Here is a 15,241-nt window from a genome sequence, read left to right as displayed (position 1 = left end):
CACTACTGAATACTACTGTATACTACTGCTAGTACTACTGAAGGTACTGACATCTAGTAGAGTAGGCTGACCCTAGGGCTGGGCGATTAATCAAATTTTGATCGCGATTTCCATTTCAGAGTGAAACGATCACCAAACTAATATAATCGAGTTGAAACGATTTAAAAAATAATAATAACAATAATTTTTTTTAATCTTTTTTTAATAGAAATTGCAGAACAGCTGGATTCATATCTGGACTTTATTTTCTATTTGACCATTTTGTGTATATTTTTAAGGGGAAATTTCGAAGTTCTCATTTACAAAGTGTTTTTTTTGGAGAGAAATTATGAATAAATGCGTCATGTTTTCAAACTCAAAAATAATCGTTTGAATAATCGAGATTTCAATATTGACCAAAATAATCGTGATTATGATTTTTTCCATAATCAAGCAGCCCTAGCTTACCCTTACTTTTCTGTCTGCAAAAAGTCAGGGATAGTTGAGTGGGGCAAATTATATCAAGCTTGAATTATTGTTCTAGAATAAAGTATATAGGAGTTGAGTAGAAAAGTTTAGTAAAAACAATAAGGGATATATGACGTAAATAATGACAATGCTGTTGATGAACGATGATGTAACGATGTGATGATGTGACGATGTGATGTCATGATGTGATGATGTCATGATGTGATGATGTGATGATGTCATGGCCGTGTGCCCCTCCAGGAGTCCACCCTGAAGTCCGTTCTGAGCGCGCTCTGGAACCTCTCCGCTCACTGCAGCGACAACAAGGCCGAGCTCTGTGCCGTCGGCGGCGCGCTAGGCTTCTTAGCCCGGGCGCTAGCTCAGCGGGGCCCAGCTAGCGCCGCGCTAGCCGTGGTGGAGAGCGCCGGCGGCATCCTGCGCAACGTTTCCAGTCTGGTGGCCACAAACCAGGCCTACAGGTTAGCATTAGCCTACAGGTTAGCATTAGCCTACAGGTTAGCATTAGCCTACAGGTTAGCATTAGCCTCATGTCCTACAGGTTAGCATTAGCCTCCTGTCCTACAGGTTAGCATTAGCCTACAGGTTAGCATTAGCCTACAGGTTAGCATTAGCCAACAGGTTAGCATTAGCCTACAGGTTAGCATTAGCCTACAGGTTAGCATTAGCCTCCTGTCCTACAGGTTAGCATTAGCCTACAGGTTAGCATTAGCCTCCTGTCCTACAGGTTAGCATTAGCATACAGGTTAGCATTAGCCTACAGGTTAGCATTAGCCTCCTGTCCTACAGGTTAGCATTAGCCTACAGGTTAGCATTAGCCTCCTGTCCTACAGGTTAGCATTAGCCTACAGGTTAGCATTAGCCTCCTGTCCTACAGGTTAGCATTAGCCTCCTGTCCTACAGGTTAGCATTAGCCTACAGGTTAGCATTAGCCTCCTGTCCTACAGGTTAGCATTAGCCTACAGGTTAGCATTAGCCTACAGGTTAGCATTAGCCTCCTGTCCACCCTCCAGGCCTCCTGATTGGTCCTCATAACGACTCCGTCCTCCCCCCCCGTCTCCTGTAGACAAGTGCTCCGTGACAACGGTTGCCTGGCGACCCTGCTGCAGCACCTGCGCTCCCCCAGCCTGACGGTGGTGTCCAACGCCTGCGGCACGCTGTGGAACCTGTCGGCGCGGGACCCGCGGGACCAGGAGGCGCTGTGGGAGATGGGCGCCGTGGCCATGCTGCGCAACCTGGTGCACTCGCGCCACAAGATGATCGCCATGGGCAGCGCCGCCGCGCTGCGCAACCTGCTGGCCAACCGGCCCGCCAAGTACGCCTCGGCCGCCGCCGCCGTGGGCGGGGCGGGGCCCGGCGGCGACCTGGCCTCCACGCCCTCGCTGCACGCCCGCAAGCACAAGGCGCTGATCGAGGAGCTGGACGCGCAGCGGCAGCAGCTGTCGGAGACCTTCGACGGGCTGGAGAACCTGGGCGGCGGCCCCGCCCACCACCACCACCGCCGCCACCGCCAGCCCTCGCCGTCGGCCGCGGCGCACCACCACCTGGCGCAGCAGCAGGCCGCGGCGGCGGCGGCGGCGGCGGCGGGGGGCCGCGGCGGTGGCGGGCCGGCCGCCCGGCGCCACAAGGGGGAGGAGGACTGCGGCGGCGGCGGCGGCGGCGGCGGGGCGCGCTCGCCGTACGCCAACACGCCCGTCCTCTCCTCGCCGCGGGCGCCGCCCCGCCCCCCCGCGCTGGCCTGGCCGGCGGCGTCCAGCGACAGCCTCCACAGCGTGGGCAGCGCCGACGGCTACGGCGCCACGGAGGACCAGCGCCACCTGGAGGAGGAGCGGCGCCAGGAGGAGGAGGAGGACGAGGAGGAGGACGAGGAGGAGGAGGAGGAGGAGGAGGAGGGGGAGGGCGCGGCGTACCGGCGCTACCCGGCCGACCTGGCCCACAAGATCCACAGCGCCAACAGCATGGCGGACGCCGCCGACGCCGAGCTGGACACGCCCATCAACTACAGCCTCAAGTACTCCGACGAGCAGCTGCACTCGGGCCGGCAGAGCCCCGCCCCCGCCTCCGCCGCCGCCGCCGGCCAGTCGCGCGGCGGCAGGGAGCGGGAGAAGGAGGACGAGGAGGCGGAAGGGGCGGGGCCTCGGCAGGAGGACCGCCGCCGGCCCTACCCGGCATCCTACCGGGCCGGTAGCCGCGGCGACGGCGGCCCGCACCCCCGCCCGCCGCACCGCGGCGACGGGGACGACTTCGGCGGCGAGGGGGAGCGGCCGCCCCGCCGCCACGAGCAGGAGCCAATCGACTACAGCATCAAGTACGGAGGCCACGCCTCCCCGGGCCGCGCCTCCTCCTCCGCCGCCGCCGCCGCCGCCGCGTCCTGTAAGGGCAACGCCGGCGGAGGCCAGAAGCCCCTCCCCACCAAGGCCCCCGGGGGCGGGGCCAACCAGGACACGCCCCTGACCTACTGCGTGGAGGACACGCCCATCTGCTTCTCGCGCGGCAGCTCTCTGTCCTCGCTGTCGTCGGGCGACGAGGACGAGGAGCGCCGCGGCGGCGGCGGCGGCGGGGGGCGGCGCCGGGCGGGGGGGCGGGGCCACGGCCACTACCCCGCCCCCACCGGCGGCGCCGGGCAGAAGGAGGAGCGCGACGTGTCCTCTCCGGCGCGGCCGCCCGGCGCCCCCGGCCTGTCCCCCGACGGCCCGGGACAACGCCAGCTGTCCCGCCGCGCCGCGCCGCCGCCGACCGCCGCCGCCGCCGCGTACCAGCAGCAGCAGCATCACCACGGCAACCAGCAGATGCACCATCACCACGGTAACCACCATCACCACCACCACCACCACCAGCAGCAGCAGCAGCCTCCGCAGAGCCAGGCGGCGCCCAAGACCCCGCCCCCGGCCGCCCCCTCCTCGGCGCCGTCGTCGGCGCTGGCGTCGGCGCTGGAGACGCCGCTCATGTTCTCCCGCTGCACGTCGCTCAGCTCCCTGGACAGCTTCGGCTCGCCCTCCATCCACTCGTCCCACCCCAGCGAGCCGGGCAGCGGCGGCGCCAGCGGCGTGGTGAGCCCCAGCGACCTCCCCGACAGCCCCGGGCAGACCATGCCCCCGTCCCGCAACAAGACCCCGCCCCCGCAGCCCGCCGCCGCCGCCGGCCTCAAGGCCCCCGCCGCCGACCCGCTGGCCTCCTCCTCCTCCGCCGGCGGCGGCGCCTCCTGCCTGGGGCGGGGCCAGCGGGGCCACGCCCACGGCCGGGGTGCGGCCGGCGGCGGCCAGCGGGAGGACGAGGAGGAGGACTTCCTGCTGCACTTCGCCACCGAGAGCACGCCGCACGGCTTCTCGCGCGCCTCCAGTCTGAGCGCGCTCAGTGTGGACGAGCCCTTCATCCCCCGCCAGCCCGACGGCCCCGCCCTCGGCCTGGGGCCGGGCCGCGCCGCCGCCCCCGTCGCCACGGCGACCGCGCCCACTGAGCGAGGCCCGCAGGGCGGGTCCGCCGCCGCCGCCGCCGCCGCCGGCGGAGGAGGAGACGACATGGACACGGTCGTCGGGGACGACGACGACGACGACATCTCCATCCTGGAGGCGTGCATCCACCTGGCCATGCCCACGCGGTCGTCACGGCGACCCAAGAAGGCCGCGGCCGCCGACGGCGCCCCGGCGCCGGCCCCGCCCCCCCGCGGCGGCGAGGGGCAGGGGGGGGGCGGCGGCCCCGCGACCACGACGACCGCGGCGAGCCGCAAGCCCAGCCTCCTGCCGGTGTACAAGCTCCACCCCCAGCAGCACAGGCCCCGCCCCCTGGAGGAGGAGACCCCCCTGGTGTACTGCGTGGAGGACACGCCCCTCAACTTCTCCACCGCCACCTCGCTCAGCGACCTCACCATCGACTCCCCGCCCACCGAGGTCGCCGCCGGCAACCACAAGGGGCGTCGCCACGGGCCGGTCGCCGTGACGACCCGGGAGGAGGAGGAGGAGGAGGAGGAGGAGGAGCGGCGGCGGCGGGGGGAGGTGAAGAGGCGGGCCGGCGAGGTCCCCGACGACGAGGAGAACGAGGACATCCTGGCCGAGTGCATCAGCGCCGCCATGCCCAAGCCCCGCCCCCAGCGCCACCTCCCCCAGCCGCAGCGCCACGCCCCGCCCGCCGACGCTGGCCCCGCCCACACGGCCGTGGGCGGCCTGGCGCAGCGCGAGTCGGAGCTCCGCCCCAAGCCCACCTCCCCCGTCAAGCCCACGCTGGCGCCGCGCGGCGCCGCCCCGGCCCCGCCCCTGCGGCGCCGCTTCGCCTACGACTCGCCGCACCACTACACGCCCATCGAGGGCACGCCCTGCTGCTTCTCCCGCAACGACTCCCTCAGCTCGCTGGACTTCGACGAGGAGGAGGAGGGGGGGGGGGGGGGGGGGGCGGAGGGGGAGCGGCGCCGGGCGCCCGCCGAGCCGCGAGGCCCCGCCCCCGAGGCGCCGCAGGGCCACAAGCCGCCGCCCCCCGCCGCCGCCGTGCTCCCCCGCAGCAAGGAAGGGGCGGAGCCTCAGGCCCCGCCGCCGCCACCGCCGGTGGTGGCGGTGGCGGCGGCGGGGGCGGGGCCTGACGACGGCCGCCAGCTGCGGTTCGCCGTGGAGGACACGCCCGTCTGCTTCTCGCGGAACTCCTCCCTCAGCTCCCTGAGCGACATCATGGACCAGGAGAACAACAACGTGGCCAGCCCCCCCTCGCCGCCGCCGCCGCCGCCGCCCGCCCAGGGGCCCCCGGCCAAGCCCGGCCCCGCCCCCCAGGGGCACACGCAGGCCCCGCCCCCCCCCGGCGGGCCGGCGGTGCCCCCCGGCCGGGCGGGCTACGCCCCGCGGGCCTTCAACGTGGAGGACACGCCCGTCTGCTTCTCCCGCAACTCCTCCCTCAGCTCGCTGAGCATCGACTCTGAGGACGACCTCCTGCTGGAGTGCATCAGCTCCGCCATGCCCAAGAGGAAGCACCTGGCCCCGCCCCCGCCCGCCGCCCCGCCCGCCCACCAGGAGGAGCAGGAGGAGCAGCAGGAGGAGGAGGAGGAGGAGGGCGGCCTGAAGGAGGAGGAGGAGGCGTTCGACTGGAAGGCCATCCAGGAGGGCGCCAACTCGGTGGTGAGCAGCCTGCACCAGGCGGCCGTGGCCACGCCCCCCCAGGACTCGTCGGACGAGGACTCCGACTCGGTGCTGTCGCTGCGCTCAGGCCTCTCGCTCTCCCTCGGCTCGCCCTTCCACCGCCCGCCGCGCCCCGCCGCCACGGCAACGCTGCCGGAGGAGGAGCCCGAGGCGGGAGACCGGGGGGGCGGGGCCGGCGAGGAGGAGCTGGAGGAGGAGGAGGAGGAAGAGGAGGAGGAGGAGCAGGAGCAGCAGCAGCAGCAGGAGGAGGAGGAGCCAGAGGAGGAGGAGGAGCCAGAGGAGGAGGTCTGCGCCCCCAAGGAGCCGACAGGGCCGAGGGGCGGGGCCCGCGTGCTGCGGCCGGGGGAGCGGAGCACGCTGGAGGAGAAGAGGAGGAGGGAGGAGGAGGAGCGCAGCGTCGCGCTGAAGGGCGGGAAGAAGGTCTACCGCAGCCTGCTGACGGGCCGGCCCCGCCCCCCGACGGACGCCGCCCCGCCGGGGCCCCGGCCCCGCCCCCAGTCGGACACGCCCCCTCCCGCCCCGCGGCCCCGCCCCCAGACGGACGCCGCCGCTCGGCCGCGCCCCACGTCGGACACGCCCCCCTCGGCGATGGCCACGCCCTCCCCGAGGGGCCGCGCCCTCAAAGCCCCCGGCGCCGGCCTGCCCCCCCCCCCGCCTCGCCACCAAGACCCCCCCCGGCAGAAGGGCGGAGCCCGGGGAGGGGGGGCGGGGCCGGGGGGCGTCGTCCTCCCGCTCCGGCTCCCGGGACTCCACCCCCTCCAGACGCCCCGCCCCCCTCACCTCCTCCTCCTCCTCCTCCGCCTCGTCCACCAAGTCCCCCGGGGCCCCGCCCCCCGCCTCCCGCCTCTCCTGTCCGTCGCCGGGACGACCGGCCAAGCAGGCCCCGCCCCCGGGCCCGCCCATCAGGAAGTCCAACAGCGGCGGGCGGGCGGCGGTGGGCGGGGGGGCGGCGCCGCCGCCGGCCGGCGGGGGGGGGGCGGGGCCGGGCGGCGAGGCGGCCGCGGAGCGCCCCGCCCTCGTCCGCCAGTCCACCTTCATCAAGGAGGCGCCTAGCTCCGCCCCCGGCAGGAAGAGGGCGGAGGAAGCCCCGCCCCCGGACCCCGTGGGCTCCTCCTCCTCCTCCTCGGCTCGCCCCGCCCCCTCCAGCCGCTCCACCGTCTCCTCGTCGTCCTCGTCCTCCTCGCTGAACAACAACAACAACCTGAACCCCAACCGCTCCCACTCGGAGAGCCCCTCCCCGCGGCTCAGCCGCACCGGCACCTGGAAGAGGGAGGGGGGGGGCCGGCGCGCCGAGGGGGAGGGCGGGCAGCACGGCTCCTCCCTCCCCCGCGTCGGCACCTGGAAGCGCGCCGGCAGCTCCTCCTCGCTGCTCTCCGCCTCCTCCTCCTCCTCCCGGGGAGACCAGGAGGAGGGGGGGGGCGGCCGGGGGGGTGGGGGGGGCACGTGGCGTAAGGCCAAGGAGCAGCAGCAGGAGGAGGAGGTGTGGGTCCGCATGGAGGACTGCCCCATCAACAGCCCCCGGCCCTCCTCCTCGTCCTCGTCCTCCTCCAACGCCCCGCCCGTCATCGCCGCCCCCTCGCCGCCCAAGGCCGCCGCCGCCGTCGCCATGACGACCCCCGGCCGCCCCGCCCCCAACACCAACCTCAACCTCCGCAGCCGCAGCCGCGACAGCCTGGAGGCCCCGCCCCCCACCGCCGCCGCCGCCGCCGCCGCCCCCTCCGGCCGCGCCCCGCCCTTCGAGAGGGCGGGGCCGGGGAAGGGCTACCTGAACGGGCCGGCGGGGGGCGGCGGCGGCGGCGGCGGCGGCGGGGGGACGGTGGCCGCCCGCGTCTCGCCCTTCAACTACGTCCCCAGCCCCCGCAAGAGCAGCGCCGACGCCAGCGGCCCCGCGGCCGGCGGCCACGCCCCCTCCCCCTCCAGCGCCAGGCCCTCGCTCATCCCCTCCCCCGTGGCCGTCAGCGCCGCCGGGGGGGGCAAGAAGAGAGCCCAGCAGACCCCCCCCTCCCCCTCCCCCTCCAAGGGAGACGGCTCTGAGAGGGGGTCTTATATAGTCACCTCCGTTTGACCCCTGACCCCGTCCCCCCCTCCCCCCCTCCCTCCCTCCCCTCTAAGTTATGTCCCTGTAAGACACGCCCCCTCCTTCTAGGACCTGCCCCTTTTCCTTGCAAGACACGCCCCTTCCTCTAGGACCGTACAGACGGAGAACTGAATCCACACAAACAGAACGATTCTGAAACAAAACTTTCAAAGTGAAACGACGACACTAAGGAGAACCTGGGGAAGAACTCACCGCATGAAGCCATCGGCCCCCAGGGCTGTTCTGACGTGGGGGTATCCGGTGGGGGGGGGGTTATCCAGTGGGGGGGTCCGTGCTGCTGATTGCATTCTTGGTTGACACCAGGACGCTCTGGCTGAACACAACACTTTTATGCGCTAAACATGTTCAACTTTTCCAAGAAGAAAAATGACTTCAAAGGTTGAATAAAGGCATCGCTCCCATCAAGCTTATATTTATACGTTAGATAGACTCGTAGAAATAACTTACCGCATTCAGCATGCTATAACGCACACACACTACCATTGCCACGGCAACACTGTTCAATTTGAATATTGTACGATGAAAATAGCAACCGAGAGGTATGCTGTTTTTGTTGCACGTTGAAGTACGTTTAATAATCCCTCGTCTGCCCTGAAAAACGTCAGTAAAATACTAGTGTGATACTTTAACTTGTATGTACCAACGTGCGAAAACCTACATTTTATTTCTTTTCACTCTAAAACTGTCTTTTGGACCCTTTTCTTTTTATATTTTGTTAATTTATTTCTGAGAAATTATATTAAAGATTCAACTAATATCTTTGCGTTCCTTAAGGTGTACATTTCCTGTTTTCTGGCCGTGTGTTGTGAACGTGGGCGGAGCGCTCCTGTATTAATATATAAACACGTGGGCCGCTGCCCCAACAGGGCCACAAGTGATTCTGACTGTGACAGAGCTGTTCTTATTTTTATGTTCCCGTTTAAGATGTAAAGCCCACACACCTTCTCTGAGACGGCTTCAAGTGTAAGAAGAACCCAGTTGATTACCCCGTGCTTAAAAATAAAGAATGCAACTGACTGGTGAAACGATGTCACTAATCACTTAAATTATTAATTCTGTATTTTCCTGTGTTGGAAAATGTGTAAGATATAGAAAATAAAGTCAACTATCAGCTGTTCATCCTCTTCTTCAAGACGTCCCCTGCTGGTGGGGGAGGGGTGGAGTCTGGGGGGGGGGGGGGGGGACCGCATGGGGGCCGCTGGGGGCGGCCGTAGGTGTAGTTGATGTTGTGTTGAAGTGAACCCAGCCAATGAATCTAGTAAAGGTTATAAACTAGACAACGTGTGTCCTCATTCTCTGCCAGATACGTCTAACGATCTCCTCAGCGGTGCTGAAGCCCCGCCCCCCCGGGGCGAGAGGCGGAGCTCTGGGGAGCCACGCCTCCGGAACCCTCCACCTGCTCAGTGTGTGTGTGTGTGTGTGTGTCCATTCATTGGAACTGTTGTGCCAGTGCCCTCTGTCGGTCGTTTTTGACACACACACAACATGCTCATGTTGTGTGGGACAACTGATATTACGACTCAGTTATGTATGCTTCAACCTATTCGAAATGTCCGCAGCTCCTCTGGAGGTTAAAGATCAACTTGAAAATGAACATGACAGCACGCTGGCTCTGTGTAACGTGAACACTGATTCGACTATTTATATGCATTGTGCCGTAGCGCCCTCTTGTGGTGACTGGTTCTGTATTTAGAAATGATTGGCCATCCCTTTACCTTTTATTACTGTCGAGCTTCTTGAAGGTTAAACATATACTTTGATGAAATATCCGCGGTATATGGGATCAGCCTTTTCTTTCTTTCCAGTCTTTTCTATTGGTCGAGCCCGCCCCAACAGTGACCTTCTAATTGGTTATTGGGCACACCTGTCAATTAACGTCCTCCCAGCCTCCCCGACGTCAGACTGCTGAAGTTCTGCACGCGATGCGACCCTCGTGCGTTCTGAGACGGCGGCGGTTCCTCTCCTCTCCTCCTCTCCTTTCCTCCTTTCCTCTCCTCGTCGGGTCCGAGTAAACTGAGTTCACGACGGCTCACAGCAGTTTGAACGGCGTGACTTCGTGACGAACACCTACCGTCGACGACCCCCAGAGGCGGAGTCTCCAGGAGGCGGTCCGGGTCGAGGCCCGCCGGCCCTCCGGTCCCCGGGCGGTCCGGGTCGAGGCCCGCCGCCCCAGCAGCCGAACGAAGACCTCCGGCCACGACACTCCAGCCAGAGATGAGTAACAGAACCGCATTTTGTGAACTAGACGTGTTGCCGCTACTTATTTTTATTTTTATTTTTTTTCGAAAGAAAACGCGCGGTTCAGTTTGGTTTTGCGTGTCGTTTGCGCAATATCCCGTCGCCATGTTTACGGGGCTAATGCTAACGGGGCTAATGCCACGAGGCTAATGCTAACGGGGCTAATGCCACGAGGCTAATGCTAACGGGGCTAATGCTAACGCGGCTAATGCTAACGGGGCAAATGTCACGAGGCTAATGCTAACGCGGCTAATGCTAACGCGGCTAATGCTAACGGGGCAAATGCCACGAGGCTAATGCTAACGCGGCTAATGCTAACGGGGCTAATGCTAACGCAGCTAATGCCACGAGGCGCGTTGAGTCCGGCCTGTGATTGACTGGTTGGGCTTATTACCGTTTATAGCGCCCCCTGTCGTCACAGCGGAACGTTGTGGGTTGACGGGTGAAGCTATGTTAAAATTCATGTAGCCCTACGCAAAAATATCTTCCGGATAGGCCTACGGATTGTATTATTATGTCTATAATGTAATGGGGTGTGGCAGAACTACTATGAACAAATATCAAATATAAATATTATATATATATATATATATGTGTGTGTGCTCAAAAACAAGTGCTACAAAAAAGTGTTCTAAAAACATTTGCAGTGTTAAATGGTTAAATGTAAACATAAGAGATGAGATCATGAGATCACTATTGCATTACTTGGTAGGTGGATTAAAGCTTATCTTCAACCTAGAACATGGAACATATGGATGTCATTGTTGTTGGGACATGGAGATATGTCCAGTACTGTCATGAACCAATGCTGGCCGCGGCGCCTGAGATCTGAGAAGAACTATCTTCATATATATTATTTACAATTTCCTCACTCGTTGCGGTGCTCATCTTTCGTTTCTCACATCGCGCTGTTTCTGTTATGAAACACACGCGAGACGAGACGGCGCAGCCAAACCTGATACTGTTCCATGATTGGCCCATTGGCGTGTCGCTCCGTACGTTGCTCTCCACAGGTATCAGAGGACGCGTGCCTTTGTTCACGCAACCAACCTTGCTTCGCAACCTCTGGTTCAAAGCGGCGCTAGACTCTTTGCTCCGTTAACTTCCAACGAGGAAAAGAATTATCGAAACCTTCTATCAAACGCATTTTCTATTGATATTGATTACGTGTCTATCGCAATACATATCGTTATCGTTTTATTGCCCAGCCCTATTACAGATCTTAATTATGTTATTATGAGAAGTGTAAGAATTTTTTTCGGTTCATTCTGAGACTGTGGCGGGACAAATTAGACCATGGCGGGCCGCCACAGTCTAAGTAATTTATGGGAAACACTGCATATATGAAGTACAAACAGCGTATATTTTCACTAAGGGTCTAAGATTAAATGATGCAAAGAAATAATTAAATTAATTGCTAGCGTTATCGTGGCTATTTTCTCAACAAGTTTTTCTATAAATCTATGTATTCTATCAACCAGCATTAAGGTGAACGGTCTAGCACTTTCCGTGTGGTACGGGTGACCCGAGTTCCCGTCCAGAGTACATCATAGAATTCTTGGTGTTGGCTTATTTTTGTAATTCCCTTTATGTCAGAGAAAGTAGGCCTAAAAATATATATTTTTAATATAATGAATGTCTTACAATTCCCCTAGAACCCAAATATAACCCATGGTAAAGTTAATGTTACTGATAGTGAAGTCTTGGTCACAATGACAAAGACGGCTCCTGCATGGGAAATTGTCAACCACATATATTCCATTCAGGTGAGTTTATTAATGGGTTAATTGAATGTATGAATTCATTGGTAGGATGGGCCTTCCAAGAGGACTGGGGTATATAAGCAGCACCACTTATGTCCCTGTTAGAGCAAACAAACATCTGCAAGAATGGCATGCCCTTTTTAGATGAAGAGTTTTGTTTGGGGGGAAAAAAATAAGGACCAATAAGGACCATTTGTTTTCATGAAATGCATTTATTAAAAATGCATATCAATTATTAATCTTCTCTGAGCTGTGGGAAGAAAATCGAATATAGCTGCAAGCAACCATGAAGGGGTCCTACTGTTTGGACCCTCTCTCTCGCGCGTTCTGCCACCCGACACTTCCGGGTGGCAGAACACGAGCGCCTTCCACTGACCTGAAGCCATCCAGCCGGCTACTGTGAACATAGTTACAGTTAAAAACATTGTTGATCTGAAGTTGAAACGATGATGTAAACAATATTAATATAATATAAGTTATATTTATATATATTAATGAGACGTCCTGTAGCACCCCGCAAGAAGAAAATCATTCATTCAAGCCATTGACTGTTTTCTCGATTTGCTCTGCCCTGGTCATATGACATGGAAGGGTTTGTTTACTAGTGGTGCCATCGGAGAACGCTTCGGCTTTTGCCACCCGGAAGAACGAACTGTGACGTCATGGTGGACTGGCGTATTTCCGTAGCCTTTAAGATATGCGCTGGCAGTGCAAATGTGCTAGCCGCTATGTAAACAGCATATATACCGGAAATGGGAAAACCGGCGGGCCACTATGAATCATGGGAAATATAACTGGCGAGGAATAAGGTGGATAGATTTTGCTTTGTCTTTATTCCCAGCTATCATGGCTTCACATGTGATGAGATCAGCAATCTTCTTCAGGCTGTGTCCAAGTTTTAAGACCAGGTTTTTATTTTAAACATTGTTTTCGTCATCAAAGCCTGCCACTCCTCACTGCTGTGATTAAATTATCCATATTCAATGACACTTCTCAGCTCTCTTAGAGTCTGCCTTGTGTGCGCCTGTTGCAAGCCTCCTTTATTGGTATCTGTCTTCAAAGACTTTTTTTTGGCCAAGTATGCTCACACATACAAGGAATATGGTCTCTGCATTTATCCCATCTGTGAATTAGTGAACCCACAGTGAGGTGAAGCACACACTAACCCGGAGCAGTGAGGGGTTAGGTGCTTTGCTCAAGGGCACTTCAGCCGTGGGTGTGGGCATGGGAGAGCAGTGCTCAACCACTTCACCCGCCCACATTTTTCCTACTGGGTCGGGGATCGAACCGGCAACCCTTCGGTTTAAAGGTCGAAGCCCTAACCAGTAGGCCACAGCTGCCCACAATGATCCATACTGAAGGGGCTGCAGATGTGTGAAAACGATCCAAACTTTGACTGCAACATATTGACTCAGACCGAGTGTATTCCGTGTGTTTCGGGATCAGTAGAAGAGTCGCCCCCACGCCAGTATTTGGACGTGCAAGAGTGAAGGGTGAGATCCCGCCACTAACAGACACTAGTGGATGTTTCTGCGGAGTTGCTGCATAAATACAACAAATATAACAAATACAACCGTGTCAAAAGAATTTACCCAGTTTTAGTAAATGCAACGAATCACCGTCAAGCTTTAAATTAGGGTAATTTGCTCTGGTGATGAAAGGGTTTAAGCAGGCAGCATCTTCTCATAGTACGAGACGCCCAAAAGTCCGTTGTCTGGGAGCATTTCACGGCTTTCACTACAGACCTGTGGCTGGCGACAAATCACAACGCTTATATATAAATACCGTGTTTTCGATCATATAAAGCGCACGTGGCGGCAAGTCTGAGAACTATTAGGTGAGTGCAGCATGCAGTGCTTTGCACTATTCGTGATCATCATTAACCCCAGCGTGTCCTTTAGTTGCTCCACGTGACAGCAGCAGGAAGTGACAACAGCTCTGCTTCATGTTTAGCGGCTCTAGCTCTGTGGCGGGGGGCCGAGAGGGCGCTCCTTGTCGGGCCGGGGGGGACCTGGAGTCCCGCTGCGTCTGGAGGTCCGCACGCACGCGCGGTGTTTTCTACTGATATTATGTTAAGAAATTAAAATCTCATCAATTCATATTTCATTTCTGCACGTCCACTTTTACATAACCACCAAATAACCACAACACACAAATAGGCCACACTAAAAAAAAGTTTATTTAAATATATGTACAAGGCAGGCTCCTCAGCGCTTACGGCGCCATGGTATCGTCAACGTTGTCTTCTTCCTCCCCCTCCCCTTGAGGGTCCCGCCATTGACCTGCACACGTACAAACAAAATATATATTCTCAATTGTGACAGTAAAGGATTTATTCCATCTAATGTCTTGTTCAAAAAAATTCACCAACACACATTAATAAAACATAACAAACGTACCATCTTTGACGAAGAGGAGCTCCAGCTCCAACTCTGCGTTCTTTTTTTTTAAGAGCCTCCATTTGAGACCTCATGGCCTCTAGCTGGTGCCGTAGCGCCGACGCCTGCTGGTCCGCACAGCGCTTTAGGCGCGTGGTGCGGACCAGCAGGTGTCGAGGACGAGGCCATGCGATCTCAGAACCGCGTTGTATGCTTCTTGTTTGCCCACGTTTGGATCCAGCACTGCGTACTACGAACAAACAAAAGCAAATATTAATTATACATAGGCCTACGAGTTAATAGAACTGTTTATCAACCACACTGAATAAAGTCTTTAATAATCCAACTCTTTCCTTTTTACCTACAATCATATTTTTACACCAATGTTTACCCAAATACAAATCAAAGCAGATAAATCAAAACTTCACTAATGTAGCACTAAACATAGGCTATATGGAAAATGTAGCGACATCATTGTACACATTGCTGTTGAGAACAACTGCAAATGAACAATATAGTTGTTTAAACACTGTCATAATAATAAAACCCCTATAAAACTTTTTCCATTAATACACAGGATCAGATGTTATAATCCCTTGTGCCAAAATCCAAGGAAGACACATATTCAGAAGCCCCTGTCCAAACCAACCTTATAAGCACGCTGGCCACTAAGCTACCAACCAAAGGTGAAAAACACGAGACAACTAGCCCAACTAACAGCAGTAAATACAGCAGTATGCAGCATTTCATTGGGGTTATCAAGTGGGCACCCTCTTTCACAGATGTTTCGTTAAGTTAGGCCCACGACACCTCCTGAAGGCTTAACAATGAAACCAGCGTACTGGATTCACCCCCCTCAATGCTGCCACCACATCTAAACACTCTTCCCTGCATTGTACCCCTAGCCCTACCCCTAACCCTGACCAAACAAACATGTTAGCACCCCAGGAAGTATGTTACCCACAGCCATTCACTTGCTCGTTCTGCTGCCATGGACATGTTACTCACCGCCTGCCTCAGACTTCATCCACAAATACCCAGTTCAGTCAGCAAGCTAATAGCAGATCTAGCCACGAACCCCCGCGCACCAAATTCAATAGGCCTTAGTCGTGTACCCCAGCCTCGCTGTGCTGCCTCTCCAGCATGGTTGTGTGTTTAACATTCATCATTACATTTGTTGTA

At 58.3% G+C, this 15,241-nt stretch overlaps 1 protein-coding gene across 1 annotated transcript in view; it reads left to right on the top strand.

Moving 5' to 3' along the window:
• LOC311363160 (adenomatous polyposis coli protein-like) overlaps window positions 1–8,780 on the top strand; it is a 31,982-nt gene extending 23,202 nt beyond the window's left edge. The window contains 3 exon segments of the mRNA XM_084483113.1: window positions 709–926; window positions 1,532–6,464; window positions 6,466–8,780. Of these exon segments, the coding sequence (XP_084339239.1) occupies window positions 709–926; window positions 1,532–6,464; window positions 6,466–7,647 (6,333 nt within the window). The 3' untranslated portion in view covers window positions 7,648–8,780.
• Window positions 8,781–15,241: the final 6,461 nt, after the last annotated feature.

Source organism: Micromesistius poutassou (genome assembly GCF_964030765.1).
Source record: "Micromesistius poutassou genome assembly, chromosome: 18".
Classification (NCBI taxonomy): domain Eukaryota; kingdom Metazoa; phylum Chordata; class Actinopteri; order Gadiformes; family Gadidae; genus Micromesistius; species Micromesistius poutassou.
The sequence above is the reverse complement of the archived record's forward strand: the minus strand, read 5'-3'. Positions and strand labels throughout refer to the sequence as shown.